The sequence below is a fragment of the Pelodiscus sinensis genome, chromosome 26 (genome assembly GCF_049634645.1).
Source record: "Pelodiscus sinensis isolate JC-2024 chromosome 26, ASM4963464v1, whole genome shotgun sequence".
In the NCBI taxonomy this organism is placed as follows: Eukaryota; Metazoa; Chordata; order Testudines; family Trionychidae; genus Pelodiscus; species Pelodiscus sinensis.
The window spans coordinates 845911-864803 of record NC_134736.1 but is presented as its reverse complement, the minus strand read 5'-3'; the positions used below and the strand labels follow the sequence as shown (position 1 = coordinate 864803).

Genomic DNA, 18893 nt, shown 5'->3' with positions numbered 1-18893 from the left:
GGGCTCAGAGCACCGCACCCACGCGGCGCGGCGGGCGGGGGAGGAGCGAGGTGCTCCCGCCCCCGTGCGTGGCGGCGCTTCCGGCTGGGGACGTGGCTCGGCGCCGCCATCTTGTGGGGCCGCGGGAGGGAGACGCGGCGGCCGCTGCTGAGGCCGCGGGAGACTGAGCGCGCCGGGCCGCAGTCACGCTCCGCCGCCATGGTAAGCGCCGGGCCGCGCTCCCGCCCGGCCTCTTCGTGCCCCTGCCTGGCGCCTTGCCGCGGCGGCCGCTCGCCCCAGGCCTCGGGCCGCCCGCCGGCGTGTGGCTCTCGGGGCCTCGCGTGGGCCTGCCCCGCTGTGGGGGCCTCTCCGCGGGCAGCCGGCGATGCCGGTTCCGGGCAGGTCCCGGGCCTGGCCTGGGACACCTCTGCCGCCCTGCCAAGCGGCCAGCCCCCTGCGGCGGAGAGAGGCTTGTGGCACCTCGCCGCTCCCGGGCTTGGTCACACGGCCGTGTGGACGGGTCTGAGTCTAACCTGACCGCTGGACATGGGCTGGGTAGATCCATGTGTAAGATCACAGCAGTACACACAGTTGGCTAAAACCTGTCTACAAACGTGTGAGAATACTGTAGTTCAACGTACTTTATTGCTAATGGTATTAACGTGCATAACCCTGTTGTGCAGATATTATCTTAAGTTTACGTTGGCAAAACTTGAGGTGCACAGCAGTTAAGTGGTCTTCCCGAAAATTACATGAATCAATAATATATCTGGGAAAATAATCCAGTTGTCCTCATGATCTTGTGACCTCAGACCTTGTGACCCTGCATTTGTGGGGGGTTTTAAATCTAGTCCAAGTACATTTACTTTGCTTGTCCAGTTGAAAGAGCCTTACTTTCAGAGATTGATTACTTCACACTGTCTGAATATCAGGTTCCTTTAAGTCATGTCAAGTGGGCATGAAAAATTGCTTACTAATCCTACAGTTTAATATTGGTCCAGAGTTTGTATAAACAGGTCAATACATCTATATGATCTATATATCAGCTTGGAACGATACAAATATATACATATATATAGCTTCATGTAGGGGATTTAAACGTGTATCAGTTGTATTCTGTTTTTTATGAACTCACATTGTAGCTCTTTGTATTGCAAAGAGGCTAGATTGGCTCCTAATTGCAGTAAATTACATTTGACTCTTTGTAGTAACAGGCTTGTACCCAACTTCAAGCATGTGGTTTTTGTGGCCAAGGATAGTATAATTTGCTTACATTTCTTGATAAATTAGTAAATGAGTGTTAAACAGCTTCATACCCTGTTAGAGGTGGAGAAACAACTTTGATTAGAGAAAAGACCTGTTAAATGATATAGAGGAAAATGTTACACATCATAGAGCTGGAAGAGACCTTAGGAGGTCATCAAGGCCAGCCCCCTGCTTTAGGCAGGACCAATCCCCACTATATCAACCCAGCCAGGGCTTTGTCAAGCTGAGACTTAAAAACCTCCATGGATGGAGATTCCACCACCTCCCTAGGTAACCCATTCCAGTGCTTCACCACCCTCCTAGTCAAACAGTTTTTCCTAATATCCAACCTAGACCTTTCACACTGTCATGACAGTATAGCAAGCAAAGTGCAGTGTGGGATAATTTGCACACAAGGACAGATTAATTTAAAAGAGCATGTACCTTTTGGGGTTGTTCCTTTGAATAATTGTTCTTCTTTCCAGCTAGTTTTGTGGTCTTTGAATTTACTGGGATAAATATTTGAACTGTGTTTTAAAAAAAAAAAGAGAGATAATTTGACTCTTTTCTTAGTAAGCATAATGCATCAAAATCAAGTGCTATATAACTTTGTTTCAGTTTCAGATTTGTACATAATATCAAATTCTTTCTATTCAAATATCCTGTGGTGTTTGAGGATTAGTTTGATATAATTCTTAACTATTCACATTTCACAGCTCCTTTAATGAGGAATTGCTTTGCTATAACCTTTTATTACTGGGAGAATATGTAATTTAATTTAGTGAGGCTAAGAACAATGTACATAAGAATGGCCATACTGGGTCAGACCATAGAGACCAGTCTTGTGTCTTCCAACAGTGGCCAATGTCAGGTGCCACAGAGGGAATGAACGGAAGAGGCAATCATCAAGTGAAAACCCTCCTCTTTCACCCATTCCCAGTCTCTGACAAACAGAGACTAGGGACACCATTCCTACCATCCTGGCTAATAAGCATTGATGGACTTACCCTTCATGAATTTATATAGCTTTTTTTAATCCCTGGTAAAGTCCTGGTCTTCACAACCTCCTCTGGCAAGGAGTTTCACAGGTTGACCATGTGTTGCCTGAAGAAATACTGTCTTTTTTGTTTTAAACCTCTTGGCCTTTAAAACAAATTCCAAACCAAGAATACCTAATTTAATTTTTGTCCCCTGTGAAAAAGAATCAAAATATTTGCAATGCAGCATAAGATATTAAGTATCTTTAACATGGCGTATCTCTTGCTTTCCCAAGGTAGTCTCAAGAAATTATGGCAGGTTGAAAATTCTTACTTTTTTAATGTGGGGTGTTTGTAATGTGCTCTCCCCACCCAGAAAGTACTATCTCCTAAGTAACAAAATTGTGAATTAATAAATGGAGCCAACCTTTTAAAACCTAGTTAAATATTGAGGTGTTAGACTTGCAATGTTAGTTAAATCTAATCAAATAAATCCGAACAATTAAATCTGATGTTTGTTTATATATTTGTTTTTAAGTTACAAGATATGCAAGCTGCCATATGCAATTGTTCAGCATAGCTGTACAAAGAGTGAGGACTTTCTTGAAATTCTTGATCTAGTGACCTTAGATTGTGCAGATCACTGGGACATTTTATATGTTAAAACAGTATTTTTATACTCTAGATCCTTGCAAAGTGGAGACTAAGGATGTGTTAACTTTTCTGAGTCTCCCGTATTGACGCACTAATCAGTACTAACAGGCCAATGTCCAAAGCCTGAAAAAAGTCCACTGTGACTGAACAGTGGAATATGCTCAAACCTGACATACATGCTTTTGGGTTGTCAGTGACTGGGATGAAGCAATGACACATCATCAGTATTTGCTTCCTAAGTGGTAATGCTTGACTCAGAGAGACAGTGTCAAAGGAATTGCGGTACATTATAAGCATACAGTAATCTGTGACCGCTTCCTTAGGTGAACTTACATTAATTGTTTATACAAATTAAAGGCTTTTAAAGAATATGAAGGCTTTCTTCTTTAGTAGAACCTCTGAATTTTGTGTGTGTTTACTGCCTCATTCAAGTGGTAATCAGACTCAGCCATCCTAGGGTAGTTGAAGGCTGTAAGTCAGGGCTACTCAACTGTGGAAGCCCCGGGGGCCACAATGATGAGCACATGCCGATGGCCACAACCTAAGTGTGGTTGCATATACATGCAAATATATATGCAATTATATTCAAATTACTTTTCACATTGACAGGCATGAATACAGAGATTAAGACAAGCCTATGCAACACACAGGCCCAATTTAAGTCAGTTCTGCTAATATTAATACAATGCAATATTTACCTGCTTTCCACCCATCTCACAGCACTTTGAATGAGTAATGACAGTCAAGGAATTTAACTACTAAAACGCATATGAACAGAAGACCGTTACCTTACATTAGTCCAACTCCGAGAGCAATGCAAGCCCATGATATGCACAGGTTAGAAATGAGTCTCAGGTTCCCACCATTGCCTAATTGGAATACAGCATATCACTAGGCAGTCCAGAAGCCCTAAGCATACTTACTACATCATCCACAGGGGCACTTTTGTACAATGGACTGGCAGGCTTTGTGGAGATGTCATCTCCCATCAGATGAGCCAGAGGATTGTGAATGGAAAGCAAGGACAGGACTTCCAGGACTGTAATAGTGAAAAGCTTACAGCAGGGCTACTCAACATGTGGCTCACGGTGTGGTTTGGGTTTATGCAGGGCTCACATGTGGCTCGTGGGTGGGATCCTTTGAACATGGCCTCCACTGGGAACAAGTGGCAAGTCAATGTAACTGTTGCCCAGATGGGATTTAATCGGTTTCATCAAGTATCATGTCCAGCTAGGAGTGGCTTGTGCAGTGTGTGGTTATGAGCATGTTCAACATAGGGTCCTAAATTTGTCTGCACTTGAAATATTTGCTTAATCAACAAAGAGCATGAAATAAAGAAGCAATTGTTGAATCTTTGGCCATAGAAGGCAGGTTCTGTTGAAGACTCTCAATTCAATTAAGTAGTTAAGGTAATCTCTTTCTAGTAGAGAGAAATTATTTGATAGAAAGCTGAAGTTTCTGATAGAACCTTAAGATATATAGTGGCAACTCTCCTACTGCTTTTAAATGATCAGTTATGTGAGAACATCTGAAAAGTACAAGGGACGCTCAATGAACAGTAATTAATTTTTAATATTTTATTATCATAAATGTGTTATCAGTTAATTTGTAAAAGGGTACTGTGCAAAGAAAATAAATTTAAAAGTACTTCCTTATTTGTTTTTAATGTTTGTATTAAAACAGAATTTAAAACAGTTCTACCTTTTCAGTATCTTTGCCTTTGGATTACTTCCATAATAACATTCAGAGCTCTGTTTGTTCCCCAAGTACAAAGCAATGTTCCACTGTGGGTTTCCAGTACTACTTGGGAATATAATTTAAAAAAAAGTTTGGTGAAAATAATCTTTTAAAAGAAATGTCATTAAATCCTTTCCATTGATGATAGATATGGTAAAACTATTAACATTTGCCTCAAAGGCTAAATTTTGGGCCTAAACTCCATAAATGTACCTTTTTAAACAAGCTGATATGTGAAACAAATAGCAGCATTTTAATAATGTCCAAAGCACTTTGAAGGCGTTGCTGAAGATTAATGTTTTAGTAGCTCTGTTCTGACATTTGCCCTGCCCATTGACAAATGATCTTTTGGTGTGGTTGAACTATTGGTAACCTCACTGAAGACCATGTTAATGTATGTACGTAAAACTCCATTGGTCCAGCATCCAATTCTCCGGCGCTCCTGATGGTCCAGCACCAACGGGAACCTGGAAGTGCTCCAGGCAGCCAAACAATTGGAGCTGCTCTGCGCCCGGCTTCCCCGATTCAGCCGCTGCTGAAACTGACCAGCAGCTGAATTGGGGACTCCTGGGGCAGAGCAGCTGGAGTGCTGCCGGGTTGGTCCCGCAGCACTGTGGGGCAGCATTACGGGACCAACCTGGCAGCACCCCAGCTGCTCTGCCCCAGGCGTCCCAGATTCAGCCACTGCTGAAACTGACCAGCAGCGGCTGAATCGGGGATGCCTGGGGCAGAGCCGGACTATAGGAAGGGGGGGGGGGGGGGCTATGAGGGGTCTAGGGTGGCAACCCCACCCCAGACCCCTCATAGCCCCCCCTTCCAGTAGTCTGGTATATCTGATAATCCGGCACCCCCTGGGTCCTAAAGGTGCCGGATTATCGGAAGTTTACTATTCTAGCAAGTAGCATTTGAAATCCTTTTTTGTGTGTTTGTGCTTTAAGTCAATCTGAAGACTTGTTTAGAACACTTTTGAGATTTCACTGCACCATTTGTGTTAGAGCAGTCTATGAAATCAAGTTAGGTAGCTGTTAGCTCTGACCAGTGTGACATGGATTTGGTGGATGGGAGGAGCACCAGAAGCCGAAGTGGGTTCTCCCCCTGGAAGCATTGTGTTCTCCAGGCTAAGCGGAAGTATGGATGAAAACTATATACGTTAATGTAAATTTTTGTTTTTGATGCTAAGTATACCAGGCACTTCACAAAGCAGTGTGAATGTAAGGTCTCTGACCAAATAGTTTCACTTTCACAGTCAATGAACATTATCTTAAAGGTTTTGTGAGACTGTCTAGTTTCAGGAAATGTGTATGATGAATTTAACTAACCAGTGCTTGTATTCCTCATAGGTGCTCTTGGCGGCAGCCGTCTGCACAAAGGCAGGAAAGGCCATAGTTTCCCGGCAGTTCGTGGAGATGACTCGCACCCGCATTGAGGGGCTGTTGGCAGCCTTCCCCAAACTTATGAACACCGGGAAGCAGCACACGTTTGTGGAGACCGAGAGTGTGCGATATGTATATCAGCCAATGGAAAAGCTGTATATGGTGCTGATCACCACCAAAAATAGCAATATCCTAGAAGACCTAGAAACACTCCGTCTCTTCTCTAGAGTGGTAAGAACTTCATTCCAAGTTTACTTAATATGCATTTTGGATGATACTGTCCTGAAGCAATGATGTTATAAAGTGCTGTATTGGGGAGCTGTTACTGCTATATCCACTGCCTCATAATAGAATCTAATCTATGTCCCATTAGTGACCTAGAAGTAATCATTGAATCTGATCCTAAGTTTCTTCTCTCTTCCTTGACTGAGGCCCATATGGAAGAAGTGTCTGGCTTTGAGTTAACTTTCTTTGATTAAACCAGAACAACCCAACCCTTCAGTAAAATAAATATTTGTTAACAAGTATGGAGTGCTATAAACAAAACTAAGTACCACTTGTACAAAGTAAATAAATAGAATGTATTTAATTTGCTGTGTGCAATTGGTATAGTAGTTAAGGATGTTAAATTGCAGTTATATGGCTAATCATGTGGTCGATACAATTTATATCGACTACGTGATTAGTCAAGAAGAGCTGCTGGGCTCTTACTACATTTAAAATCCAGAGACTGCACTGTGGATGGCTCCCAGAGCCAGCATGAGCCGGGACTGCTTGGTCTCGGCTTGAGCTGAGTCCAGCAGCCCCTATTTGTGGTGGCCAGTCACATCCACTGCAAATGGGCTGCTCTGGCACCAGCCACTTTTAAGCTGACATCTCCCAGCACTGGTTCCTGTTTTCCCACCCTTCCCTTGCTGCCTTTCATAGAGGCAGCGGTGGTGGTGGGAGGCGGGAGGGGCTGAGGAGGAGGAGGAGAGGAGAGGAGAGGCGAGGCAAGTAGTTGATACTTCAGTCAGCTACTCACTAACATCCCTAATAGTAGTAATCCTGTTGTAAAAATCTATCTGCATATGTATTCATGCTATCATCTGTATAAAGCTTTGAGATTTCTTTGTGTGTCAGCCAATTACAGCCTGGGGAGCTCCTGGAAATCACTGCTTACTATCTGCCAGTTCAGTTAAAATGTAGCTGAAATAGAATATTATAATTCAATTTAGTCTTTAAAATGCATGTTTTAATAGTGTCACTCTTTCCCTGTATTAAGCAGTTGAAACAAGCAATGACTGGTTATTGACTTTAAAAAGATAGGATTGGGGTGGCATTTTGGGGCCAGGCAAGGCTGGGAGGGTCACAAAAGTGATGCCTTTGGGTAAAATTAATCCTAGTGCAGACACTACATGAGGCCTCAGGACCACTTCAAGTCTCACATACTTAAAATAGAATGTAAGTAGTGCATAGGCCTTCTGTTAAGCCTCTGCACAGGGGAGAATTCCACCTGTACATATGGTGGGGGTAGTTAGTCATCTTCTCTTCCTTTGCAGAGACCCTTATTTTAATTATTCTTCCTAACCAGATTCCTGAATATTGCCGAGCTCTGGAGGAGAATGAGATCTCTGAGCACTGCTTTGACCTGATTTTTGCCTTTGATGAAATTGTTGCCCTGGGCTACCGTGAGAACGTAAACCTGGCACAAATTCGGACCTTCACAGAGATGGACTCACATGAAGAGAAAGTGTTTCGAGCAGTCAGAGAGGTGAGGCAGAGGCATTCCATGTCTTAGTTATGTGAAATGAAATTGCTGGTTTCTGTACAGTGAGATTGCTCCTAAGGATGTAATAGTGTAGTTGAATAACCGATAAGCAAAAGCTTATAGGTTAATGCTATAGACTACATATGTTCCCCTCCCCCCGCCAGTAAATTTTTCAGCAGGCTGGCCAGCAGCCCGACTCAGTCCTGGCTTGCGCTGGGTTCGGGACCTTCCCCCACTGTGGCTCTACGTTTAATATGTATTAGGAGCCAGTTGGGCAGGTAGCCCGGCTCATTTCTGGCTCATGACTGGTCTGGGAGCTCAGCCCCGCTCCAGACAGGGGCTGCTGTCACCCTGTGCTGCTGCCACCCCTGAAACAGAGGCAGCAGTGCAGAGTGGCAGGGAGCTCCTCGGGGGGTGGGCCCGGAGTGCGCTGGCTGCCAGCCTCACTCCCGCAGACTGTAAAATAGTTGAGTAACTGATAAGAATTCATTAGGTTAATCAGCTACTCAATTAACCAGTATTTAACATCTCTAGTTGCTACTGTTCCAGGTTTGATCCTAACCCTTAATTCGTCAGTGATCAATTTTAACATTTCATAAACAGTCTGTCCTGCTTTCGTCTCCTCTTTCCGTCCTTATTGCACTTTGACAAATGGAGTAGATCAGTCTTAAAAATCTAGTCAGTTGCTGTTCTTTTTCTTCTAGACTCAAGAGCGTGAGGCAAAGGCTGAAATGCGCCGGAAAGCCAAGGAGTTGCAGCAGGCCCGAAGAGATGCAGAGAGACAGGGCAAAAAAGCACCAGGCTTTGGTGGATTTGGCAGCTCGGCTGTATCTGGGGGTACAACTGCGGCCATGATCACAGAGACCATTATTGAAACAGAGAAGCCCAAAGTGGCACCTGCACCAGCCAGGTACAAAACTGGTTCAGGTAGACTAGAGCCCTGGCCAGGACTAGGGTAGAGCCCTGTAGCAGGACACGGGTCCCGTAGGACCTGTTGCCCTTATAATGGGAGGAAGATTAAAATGGCCCAGTGCGGGGCTGTAAGGTAGAGCATGTTCATCAGCAAGAGAAAAGATGCTGAGGACTGCTTGTTAAAATGAAAGGCTCAAGTTTTGGATTGCCTTGCTGATTGACTGCATTGCTAGACAAGTACAATTAAATGATGTAGAACAAGGGTGGCCAGCCTGTGGCTCCAGAGCCACATGCGGCTCTTCAGAAGTTATATGCGGCTTCTTGCCTAGGTACCAAATCCAGGGCTGAAGCTACAGGTGCCAACTTTCCACTGGGCTGGAGGGTGCTCACTGTTGAACCCCCAGCTCTGCCCTAGGCACTGTCCCCCTCCACCCTTTCCCCCTAGGATCCTGCCACTTCCCACCCTCTCCACTGGGCCTGTCACACCCATGCTTCCCCCCTCCAGTGTCTCCCACTGAGAAAAAGCTGATCCCAGTGGTCAGGAGGAAAAGGAGGCGGCACTGACTGGTGGGGCTGCCAGTGGGCGGGATGTGCTGAGTGTAGTGGTGGGGAGATGATCAGGGCTGGTGACATAGAACTGTTGTTCTTTGGCAATGTGCATTGGTAAATTCTGGCTCCTTCTCAGGTTTAGGTTGGCCACCCCTGATGTAGAGGGATGCTAAAAATGCACATAATATGTAAGGTTTAACTTTAAACTGCAGAGCTTTCAGCAAAGCCTCCGTGTATAACTTGTTGCTGCTGGGCCTGGCCCGGGCACGCCCCGGCCTGCGGTGGGCCCCACAGGGCTGGAGCAGTCCCTTGCCCATGATGGGTGGGGAGCTGCTCCAGTCTCTACAGTTAACTGGAACCAGTAAGCCTCACCCATTAAGGGTCAGACTTCCTGATTAGCTGGTTAACCTTTTACTTCCCTAGAAGGGCTCAAAGTAAAAGCTGTGATGCTGGAATGGTCCCATTGTAATGATGTGAAATTTGTGGAAAGGTTGTATCTGCTGCCGTAGTTGTCTGATACACGTTTCCATCTCTTTCTTTTTTTTCTTCTTTAGACCATCAGGCCCCAGTAAAGCTTTGAAGCTTGGAGCTAAAGGAAAGGAAGTGGACAACTTTGTGGACAAGCTGAAATCAGAAGGCGAAAATATCATGACCTCTTCTGTAGGCAAGCGTTCCTCAGAGGCAGCCAAGGTTCTCGCTGCGCCCATTAACATGGAGAGGTAGACATTGCCCTGGGCTGTAAGAGGGATGCTCTTTTCAGTTTGACTAGAGACTCTAGTTATGTCTTCTAAATATGTTAAAGCTCTTCATTTTATGAAACAGATTTCCTCACACCATACTGACCCTTAGGCTTTGGGTAAAATTTTCAAGAGGCTCTGAATTTATTTAGGCTAAGTTCCATTTTCAAAAGTAACTTAGAAGGTTAGGAGCTTGGGACTCATGTGTTTAAGTCATTTAGGTGAATTGGAAATTTTACTCCTTGTCTTCTGAATTTGTATTCAACCTAATATTTCTTTCTCCCAATTCTTTTATTTCTGGATGTCTGCCCCCTTCAGATTCTGAGAGAGAGCTCTCATCTTCTTACCTCCTCCATCTGCTCTAAACTCAGCTATACAGAGTTTTTAATAGTTCTTCATGTTTTCATTCCTCTGACTCCTTGACTGGTTTTGTTCTTTTGTCTGGAGCTTACCGATTTGTCAGCAGATACCAGGTATTGAGGTGACTGGTTCAGAAGTCTGCTTTCACCACTCTGTGTGTTGGTGGAGCCTTGAAGAGTTCCTGGCTTATTTCCAGTTAGAGTGCATGTATGCAAAATTCCAGTGTTCCATGTTGGAGCATAGAGCCATTGCTGCCATTAAAGATGGCATTATGCCTATTTTATAAGGCTAAGTGAAACACATGATTCTGACTACAGTCCTTTCTAGACAAGTTTTCATGTTGCCTACATATTTTCTATTCTGTACTGAATAGAACAGCTTGGCAGTGCAGTACATAAACTCATATAGTGGCTTTTCAAGCACCAGAAGTATCCATATGTTTCTTCCCAGCGTTCAGCTCTTTCTTTTGAAAACTGCCTAAGCGTTCTACAGAGGAAGAGCCAGGGTTATGTGTTTGGGCTCTTATCTGTTCCAGGCTTGTGCCATGCACAGGTGATTCTAGTGTCTTCTATGTGAATCTGTTTCGAGCAGAAGTGCATGTTTCCATAATACTGGTCTGCATGACTTCTCTCTGAGTTGTCATTTTTTGACAACATCCTCTTAAGCACTTTTTAAAAAATTGTCCAGTCAGGTCTCAAAGAAACAATTATCTTGTCTGTCAAACTAGGGCATTTGGTGTGTATTGGGCTTTTCTTTTCTGTCCAGTGTGCATATGAAAATCGAGGAGAAGATTTCCTTGACTTGTGGTCGTGATGGTGGGTTACAAAACATGGAACTGCATGGCATGATCATGCTGAGGATCTTAGATGAAAAGTTTTCCCGGATTCGCCTCCATGTAGAAAATGAAGATAAGAAGGGGATACAGCTACAGGTAAGGCTGGCTAATGGTCCTGGCTTACATATGTACTTCTGTCATGGATGGAAGCAGTACTGTATTGTATATTTTTATCCAAGTTCTCCTGTAGATACACTTAAAAATGGCAGTTACAGTAAATGTAAGTACAGCACAAATAAAGGCGAAATCTCCTGTTTAGAACACTCAAGTTAACTTGAAAATACAGTTTCTTACACTTATGCTCCCACAGCCTTATCTATCCCATGATTCATATTTGTGCCACTTGATTTCACTTGGACTTTGCAGCAGTCCCAGTGTGTTGCTTGATGTTAGTTCCATCATGAGTTTCTTGTATAAAGAAGAGGGTGTATGTATAAAGTTATTCTCAGCCAATGAAAATTATTTAATCAACCAGAATACAGTTACTTTTGCTGTCATTGTCCTTAATATCAGAGACGGTTTTTAGAACCATAGCTTTTGGGCTACTGTCAGTATTGTAAACTGAGGAGACTATCACATATTTGACCTTTCCCCTCTTCGTGTGGTTCCATGTGCTTGCTGAACCCTGAAGATTTTCCTGCTTTATATGCCCTGTATCATGGCTGCCATTACAACTCCTACAGATTAGGTATTGCCGCTGCTTAATTGGTCAGAGGACCTTGTGTGAAGTGATGGACGTCCTTATTGCCTTTCTAGGGACTGAGAATTCTTCCTCAACGCTCAGTATCAAGTGGCAGTTCCTATCCCTCCAATATGATTTAGATGTTAATCATCAAAAAGTAGCTTTACTAAAATAGCTGCCTGCTTCTATTGCTATAGTTTAATAACACTTGCATTATAAAGAGTGAATTTAATTTACCCTGTTTAGATGGTTTAATTTTTATTTTACTCTGAATTTGGTCAAGGAAAAAACAGTTTCACTGGCTTCTAATCTGTTCCATTCAGTAGCAGAAGGCTGCAAATACAGCAGGGCTGTTTTTATGTGCTTAAAATAAATTCAAGTTGAAACTTCTTTATAAAGTGGAAATATTCCTGTAGATCTCAAGCTTCATTAAAACATATTTTGGAAAAATCTAAATGTCCGCTCCAGCTTATTGGCTAAAATCCTTTTTAAAAGGAAAGCATTGGAGGAACAGGCCAAACATTTTGGTAAATTAACCTTCTGTTTCTTGGAGTCAGCTCTGGATTGCTGAGCAATCATGATCCTGTAGCATTCTGAAATCAGCAATTTTCCCTGCCAAAGGTGCTCATGTGTGGTCAGGAGCCCTTCACCAAAAACAGTATTATCTAGACACATCTGTGGTCTCCTTTGAATTCAAACTAAAGCAAAGAGTAGCTGTGTCTTGCTGTCTTCCTCATTTCAGACTCACCCAAATGTGGACAAGAAACTTTTTACTGCTGAATCGCTGCTTGGCTTGAAGAACCCAGAGAAATCATTCCCTATTAACAGTGATGTGGGAGTACTGAAATGGAGGTTGCAGACCACAGAAGAATCTTTCATTCCACTGACAAGTGAGTGCAAGTATGCATGTGTCATTCTTCAGGTGGGATGCTTGAGCCTGGGGTGAATAGGACATGACAGCCCATCTGCTACAACAAGCACTGCCTTCAGCAGAATGTTCTGCTCTTTGATATTGTGCAAGGGAAGACATTTTAGTGCCTCTTCCCTCTGAGATGTTTTATCCAATCCGTGGCTATTTTCAGTAATGCTAGACAATCTGTGTGTTGCTCTGCAATCGCTCAGGTGTGCTGGCAGCTCTGAGGTGATTGACTATTTCTCCTTCATTTAGAGCTCACCTGCATTTCTCTGTCTCTATCTTTCTCCAGAGGCCTGTCCCTGTAAAATAGCGATGGGCAACCAAGGCTAGTGAGTGAACAGCATAAGTTTCTCCCCATCTCAGGGGGTTGCAAGATTGAAATTGGGCATGTGCATTAACCATGACCTCAAGAATAAGATTAAATACGTTGCACTTGATTCCCCTTCTTTATCATACCTTTTCAACACAAGGTGATCCATTAAGGGCAAATTAAATTACAACCAAAAGTAACATAGAGAAACAGAGTGTGTGCATGGTTCTCACAATGGGTTGTGAAATTAACATGCACCTCACACCTTCCCTTGCTTTAAATATGTTTCCCTTCTATTTGCTGAAGGCTGCTTAACTCTCCCCTCTACTCCAGGCTCTGCTCTTCCTCTTCCCTGCTGCCTCCTTCTCTTCCCCTTTCCTTCCAGCATTTCTGGAGTGTGAGAACTGGCTGATTATTGTCCTTGCTACTCCTCCTCCCTCCCAGAACTTGAACCTTCTAATCAGCTGTTGTTTGAGATCCCTGAAGGAGGGGGCAAGAGTGGGGGACTGGGTGAAAATCAGCTGATTCACAGTGCTCCAGAAGTACTGGGAGGGTGGGGGAAAAGTAGGGGACAGGAACAACACATAGATTATCTAGCATTACTGAAAATAGCCCCCTGTAAGTCTGTAAAATATTAACCAGTTAGCTGTTAAGCATTAGCCTAACTGGCATACTTACCTGTTAACTGGAGGGCTGGACCTGGCAGAAGCATGTGAGTGAGAGGTGTGTGGGGGCAAAGAACACGGGAGGGTTGTGTGGACCCCACACAGAACCCGAATGGGCTGCAGGTTGCTTACCACTGCTGTAAAACAAGGTCACATGATCCAACGTGCGGTTTTGTGCCTTTAGTTAACTGCTGGCCATCAGAAAGCGGGAATGGTTGTGACGTTAACATTGAATATGAGCTGCAAGAGGAGAGCCTAGAACTGAATGATGTGGTCATCACAATCCCATTGCCGTAAGTAGGATTTGGGGGTGGGGCCGTGCTCAGCAAGTACCTGTAAATATCCTGTGGGGTTCTTCCCTTTCCAGCAGTCATGGGGGGTAGCACAGGAGTGATGGCAGTCATGCGACATGCGTGTGTCTGCTGTAAATTAGAGTTTGGTTCCCCCACCTGAGGAGCTAAAACTGCTTTTGTTACGCTTCATGGACTGACTGTTTTTCCTCCTTCATGCTCTCACCCATGCTAAAGGCCCTACCAAATTCATGGCCCATTTTGATAATTTCACAATTTTGGGATTTTAAAAATAGTGATTGCAGCTATTTAAATCTGACATTTCAGAGTGTTGTAATTGTAGAGATTAGGGATGTGAACAGTTAACTGCTAAGCCTCACCCTTAACTGGTGGGGGATGGAGCAGCCACCTGCTTGCCAAGAGCAGGGGGTTGCTCCAGCCCTTCGGTTTCTGTGGCAGGTGGGGGCATCCAGCACAGCCAGAGCAGGCCTTACCCTTGTTTACCACTGTGGGCAGGGGCACTCTGGCCTGACCAGCTGCTGCCCACCATGGGGGAGCCCCCTACCATCTCTCATTTAACTAGTTAGCTAATTAAATGGGATTTTGCATCCCTAGTAGAGATTCTGAGCTAGAAAGGACTTGGGTGGAGGGGTGAGTTTTGTAGTACTGCTACCCTTACTTCTGCATAGCAGCGGCACAGAAGTAAGGATGGCATGATAGGATATCGCTGCCCTTATTGCTTTGCTGCTGTCTGCAGAGCCAGGTCTTCAGTCAGCAGCTACCACTCTCCAGCCACCCTGCTCTGAAGGTAGCAGTGCAGAAGTGAGGACAGCATGGTATGGTTTTGCCACTCTTACTTTTGCGCTGCTTCCAGCAGAGGCGCTGCCTTCAGATCTGGGTTCCCTGCCAATAGCTGCCTATCTTTAGCTGCCCAGCTGTGAAGTCAGCACAGAATACCCTTGTGACACCCTCCCTCCCCTGCAATTCCCATTGGTTCAGGACCCCCAAATTGAGAAATGCTGGTCTCCTCTGTGAAATCTATCTTTTTGTCTCTGAATTTGGTTTGTGGAGGGCTTTTAGGTGGTGAGCTGTCCCCGTTGGGGCTGTGACAAGTGTGCCATTACCTGTGTGCAAATGAGCTCATGTTGCTCTGCTGCAGGTCCAGTGTTGGTGCCCCAGTGATTGGAGAGATTGATGGGGAGTATCGCCATGATAGCAGGAGGAATCTCCTCGAATGGTGCCTGCCAGTGATAGATGCCAAAAACAAGAGTGGCAGCCTGGAGTTCAGCATAGCAGGGCAGCCCAATGATTTCTTCCCGGTGCAAGTCTCCTTCGTCTCCAAAAAGAATTACTGCAACATAAAGGTATGGCCACCCCCACTACTTGTGTATCCTTCTGGGGCAGAGCTTGGGCAGCGCTAGCTTGAAGCCTAACGCACTGCAGTCCTCGGCGTGAACAGTTGCAATGGCACACTAATTGTTTTGTGGTAGGTGCGTGGCTCTGCATTTGTAGCACCCACCCAGTTGTGTCAGTGATACTCCTGGAGACTGTCTAGCTCTTGCTTCTCTTTGCTGTCTGTTGCACCATCCTTCGCAGTGCCTCTCCTTAATCCCTCTCTTTCTGCTGGATCTTCTCCAAGAGCAGCCTCTTTATTTGATATTGCTGCAGTTCCCTCTTGCTGCTTTTCTGCCCTTGAGCTATGTGGAGACTACCCTTTGTTCAGTCCGGTGTGTTCTTCCCACCTGACGCTGCTGAAAAAATAGGCAGCAGTGGTGAGGATGATTTGCAGCTGTAGCTATGATTTCTCAGCTTTCTGAAGGCAGGGAGTAGGGCTAGATCACACTAGAGGGGATCCCTCCAGGAAAAAGCTAAGTACTGCCTGAAGTGGTTGCAGTGAATCAGTAGTGCACACAGCTTGATGCTTGAGGCATTATGCTGCCATCTCCTTCAGAATAGACAGATCTTAGGCACCTGTGCCCAAGATGTTTTTTATGAGGCTGGGCATTCATGCTGGTATCCTGGCCAAATTCCAGTTCGGATAATTCCATTCAGCTTTTCTAAAACTTACCCTGCAATTTCAGCTATATCTGAATTTCTTTCTCAGTATCTCTACTAAGCATTAGTTCCACTTGTCCTGAGATATGGTGACTAAAGCAATCCATTTATCACCGTGTTTGAGAAATGTTCTGGGGTGGAAGGCGGAGGATGCTAGATCACCTGAAGCAAATGAAAATTGCCTTTACCTTAGTGTGAAGGCTTGTTTGTATGGGGTAAACAGCCACAGTACAGGGAACTGAAAGCTACTGTTCCATCTGCCTGGTCAAATGGAGCAGCTGCAGTGAGACCTTTCTCCACCTTGAACCTTAACCAGAAGGCACAACTCAGTTGCATCCAGAGTACTCTGAGTACTCTGAGACTTGGTTGTTACCATAAATGAGGTAACTGTCTGGATTCTTATCCACTAAGGACAGCTGGAAACCGAACCTCAAGCTGAAGTTGACCTTGTGGCTCAGAAGTGATGTGCCCAGCTACCATCGCTCTTTTGTCCTGGTTTGAACTGAAAAATCTCATCTGAATTGTGTTTTGGAGACAGAATATCGATTGCTGAACTAACACTGTGTATTATCTCCACAGGTTACCAAAGTGACCCAGGTAGATGGGAACAGCCCCGTAAGGTTTTCCACTGAGACCACCTTCTTAGTGGACAAATATGAAATACTGTAACACCAGCAGCAGGGAGTAACAAATGATTTTTAAAAAAAATTAAAACACAAAAAGGCTGAAGTTTATTTTGAACGTCTGGAACGCCGCAGCCCTCTCTTTGCTTGGACACACGGCTCTGTCTGCCAACTGCAGTGTTCCTGGGTCACGGGCATTCTTTGACAGAGAATTGACATGATCATATGGGGAAAGGCTGCTAATTTCTTTGGCATTCTTTGACAGAGAATTGACGTGATCATATGGGGAAAGGCTGCTAATTTCTTTGGCAGATTTTACTGGACAACAGTAAAGCAGGATCTTCATTGAGAAATCCTGGCTTTGATTCCTCCCCTTCCTCTCTCCCACAAAGCTAGCTGCATAGCTCAGTCCCGGAAAGAAACTACAACTCATTCTCTTCCTTTTTAGTGTATTGAGTTCCGTTTTTGTCATGATTGTTGCCATTTTAATTTATCCCCTGCCTTCAGCCCTTGTTTCCATGGATTTAAATATGCATTAAGATATTCTAAACATGGGCATTATGCATTCTGGATCCTTTTGTCTTGGGAATGGAATTAGCTGATTGGACTTGGCCTCAGTTTTAAAAATGAAGTTTTGGGTGGGTGTAGTAAACATGTTCCTCCTCTGCCTGTATTTGCTGCCTGTTCAACTCTGCTTTTCAGTGGTGGACCTGCACTTGGACCAACTCCCACAGTGAGCTACATGCCTTTGGTGTGAGTTAGATCAGAGTTGTCTCCCAGCTGGCAGAGAATGGAGCTTCTGAATTGATTGGATCCAACTTAGAGGAGTGGAGGAAGTGTACCTGGAAATACTCATATTTGCTGCAATTTCCTGTCACTCTTTGGTGCAGACCCTAGGCCAGGTGTTTAAAGTCATTGTGCCTGGTGTAAGTGAACACCTTTCTTGATCTATTTCAATCTTCCCCAGTTAATTGAGCCCCCATACCTGCTAGTATGCATCTTAGCCCTTCCTAGAAGCTGCTTATAAAAGGGTATGGAGCCTGCTTTGTTCAACCCCAGGTACAGATCTGAATTACTGAAACATGAATATGTTAGACTATGTCTGCTTGGGCCCACATAAGAGCAGAAAGGAGTGATCATGTTGGCACTTATTGATGGCGTTAGGAGGAGGGAAGCTGGGGTTGCAGCACAGAGACTTTAGGTAAAAGTCAAGTACTGGTGCCCTTCTAAGTTTGTCCTGTAGTGTAAGGGCTGCACTCAACCACACTCCGTTGCTCCACAGAAAAGCTGACTAGCTGGAATAGCATTGGCTATGTCATCCCCAGGGAAGCCATGCTCACTAAAAACACTCCCCCCCCCCCCCCACCTTCTTTAGAACCTTTTTTTTGGGGGGGAAGGAAGGGGGGTGACATTGGGTAGTCTCAGACTGTCTACATCTGAGCCGTGCCTGGCTGATTGCATAACTTCAACAAGGAACTTTGCTAACCATCATTGTAGCAAGGCCTCATGGTTCTAGTCAAACATAACTACTTTGCTGGTTTGTGGGTGACAGGAAATGAAGTTTCTAGCTCATGGAAGTCCTAGAAACTTGTGTACTATGCTTCAGTGGAAGAACACTTGTTTTTGAGACTAAGTTCACACCAGTGCTTGTGGGGTTGTCTGCCAAAGAAGTTAGCTGTCTCTCCTCTGTTACCTTAATTGCATTGTGAGGAAATGTAACTCCTGTTTTTTCCATGTGAGGGTGATATGTTCTGGGAGAGGGGAAGCAAATCCTGTCCCGTAGTTAAGTAGACTATGAATCTTAATTCAGTTGTGTTCAAGAGTTGCTTATCTGTATGATTTTAAAACTGAGTCAAGTTTAGTTTCAAACATCAAAGGAGCATTTTTCTTAAATTACTTTGGAGGTAATATTTAAAAAAAGTTTTGTACCCTGTACAATAATGACCTAGGGAATAGAACACATTCCAGTGTACACAAAGAATGCAAGTTCTTTAATCAAATAAAGAGTATTCTAAAAGGAAATCAGCTGAGGCTTTGACTTAAACATGTGCTGGAAGGACTCAGCTTTGATTTGTTCACCCTACACAGCAGGTGGAGCCAATAATACCAGAAAAAATTACCACATCTCCATGAAGCTCATTGGAATAATGAGGAATGGGACAGCTCATGGTCAATTGTTCTCTTTTATTTCCTTTAAAAAAAAATTAAATGTAAGAACAGTAAAAATGGTTGACTGAAACGTCA

General features: G+C 44.4%; 1 protein-coding gene across 1 annotated transcript; it reads left to right on the top strand.

Annotated features, from left to right (window-relative positions):
• The first annotated feature begins 44 nt into the window (after window positions 1–44).
• Window positions 45–18893, top strand: ARCN1 (archain 1 coat protein complex I subunit delta). The gene is made up of 10 exons (XM_075909573.1): window positions 45–201; window positions 5933–6196; window positions 7539–7718; window positions 8420–8625; window positions 9731–9895; window positions 11039–11204; window positions 12533–12680; window positions 13866–13974; window positions 15131–15335; window positions 16606–18893. Exons 1-10 carry the CDS (start codon window positions 199–201, stop codon window positions 16693–16695), a joined length of 1536 nt encoding a protein of 511 aa, XP_075765688.1. The 5' UTR covers window positions 45–198; the 3' UTR covers window positions 16696–18893.

What these genes read in the sequence shown, in the direction of transcription:
- ARCN1 (XM_075909573.1), top strand. An exon ending in TGTTTCGAGCAGTCAGAGAG is followed by an intron (nt 7,719 to 8,419) that starts GTGAGGCAGAGG and finishes TTTTTCTTCTAG; the next exon opens with ACTCAAGAGCGTGAGGCAAA. An exon ending in ATCTTTCATTCCACTGACAA is followed by an intron (nt 12,681 to 13,865) that starts GTGAGTGCAAGT and finishes TTGTGCCTTTAG; the next exon opens with TTAACTGCTGGCCATCAGAA.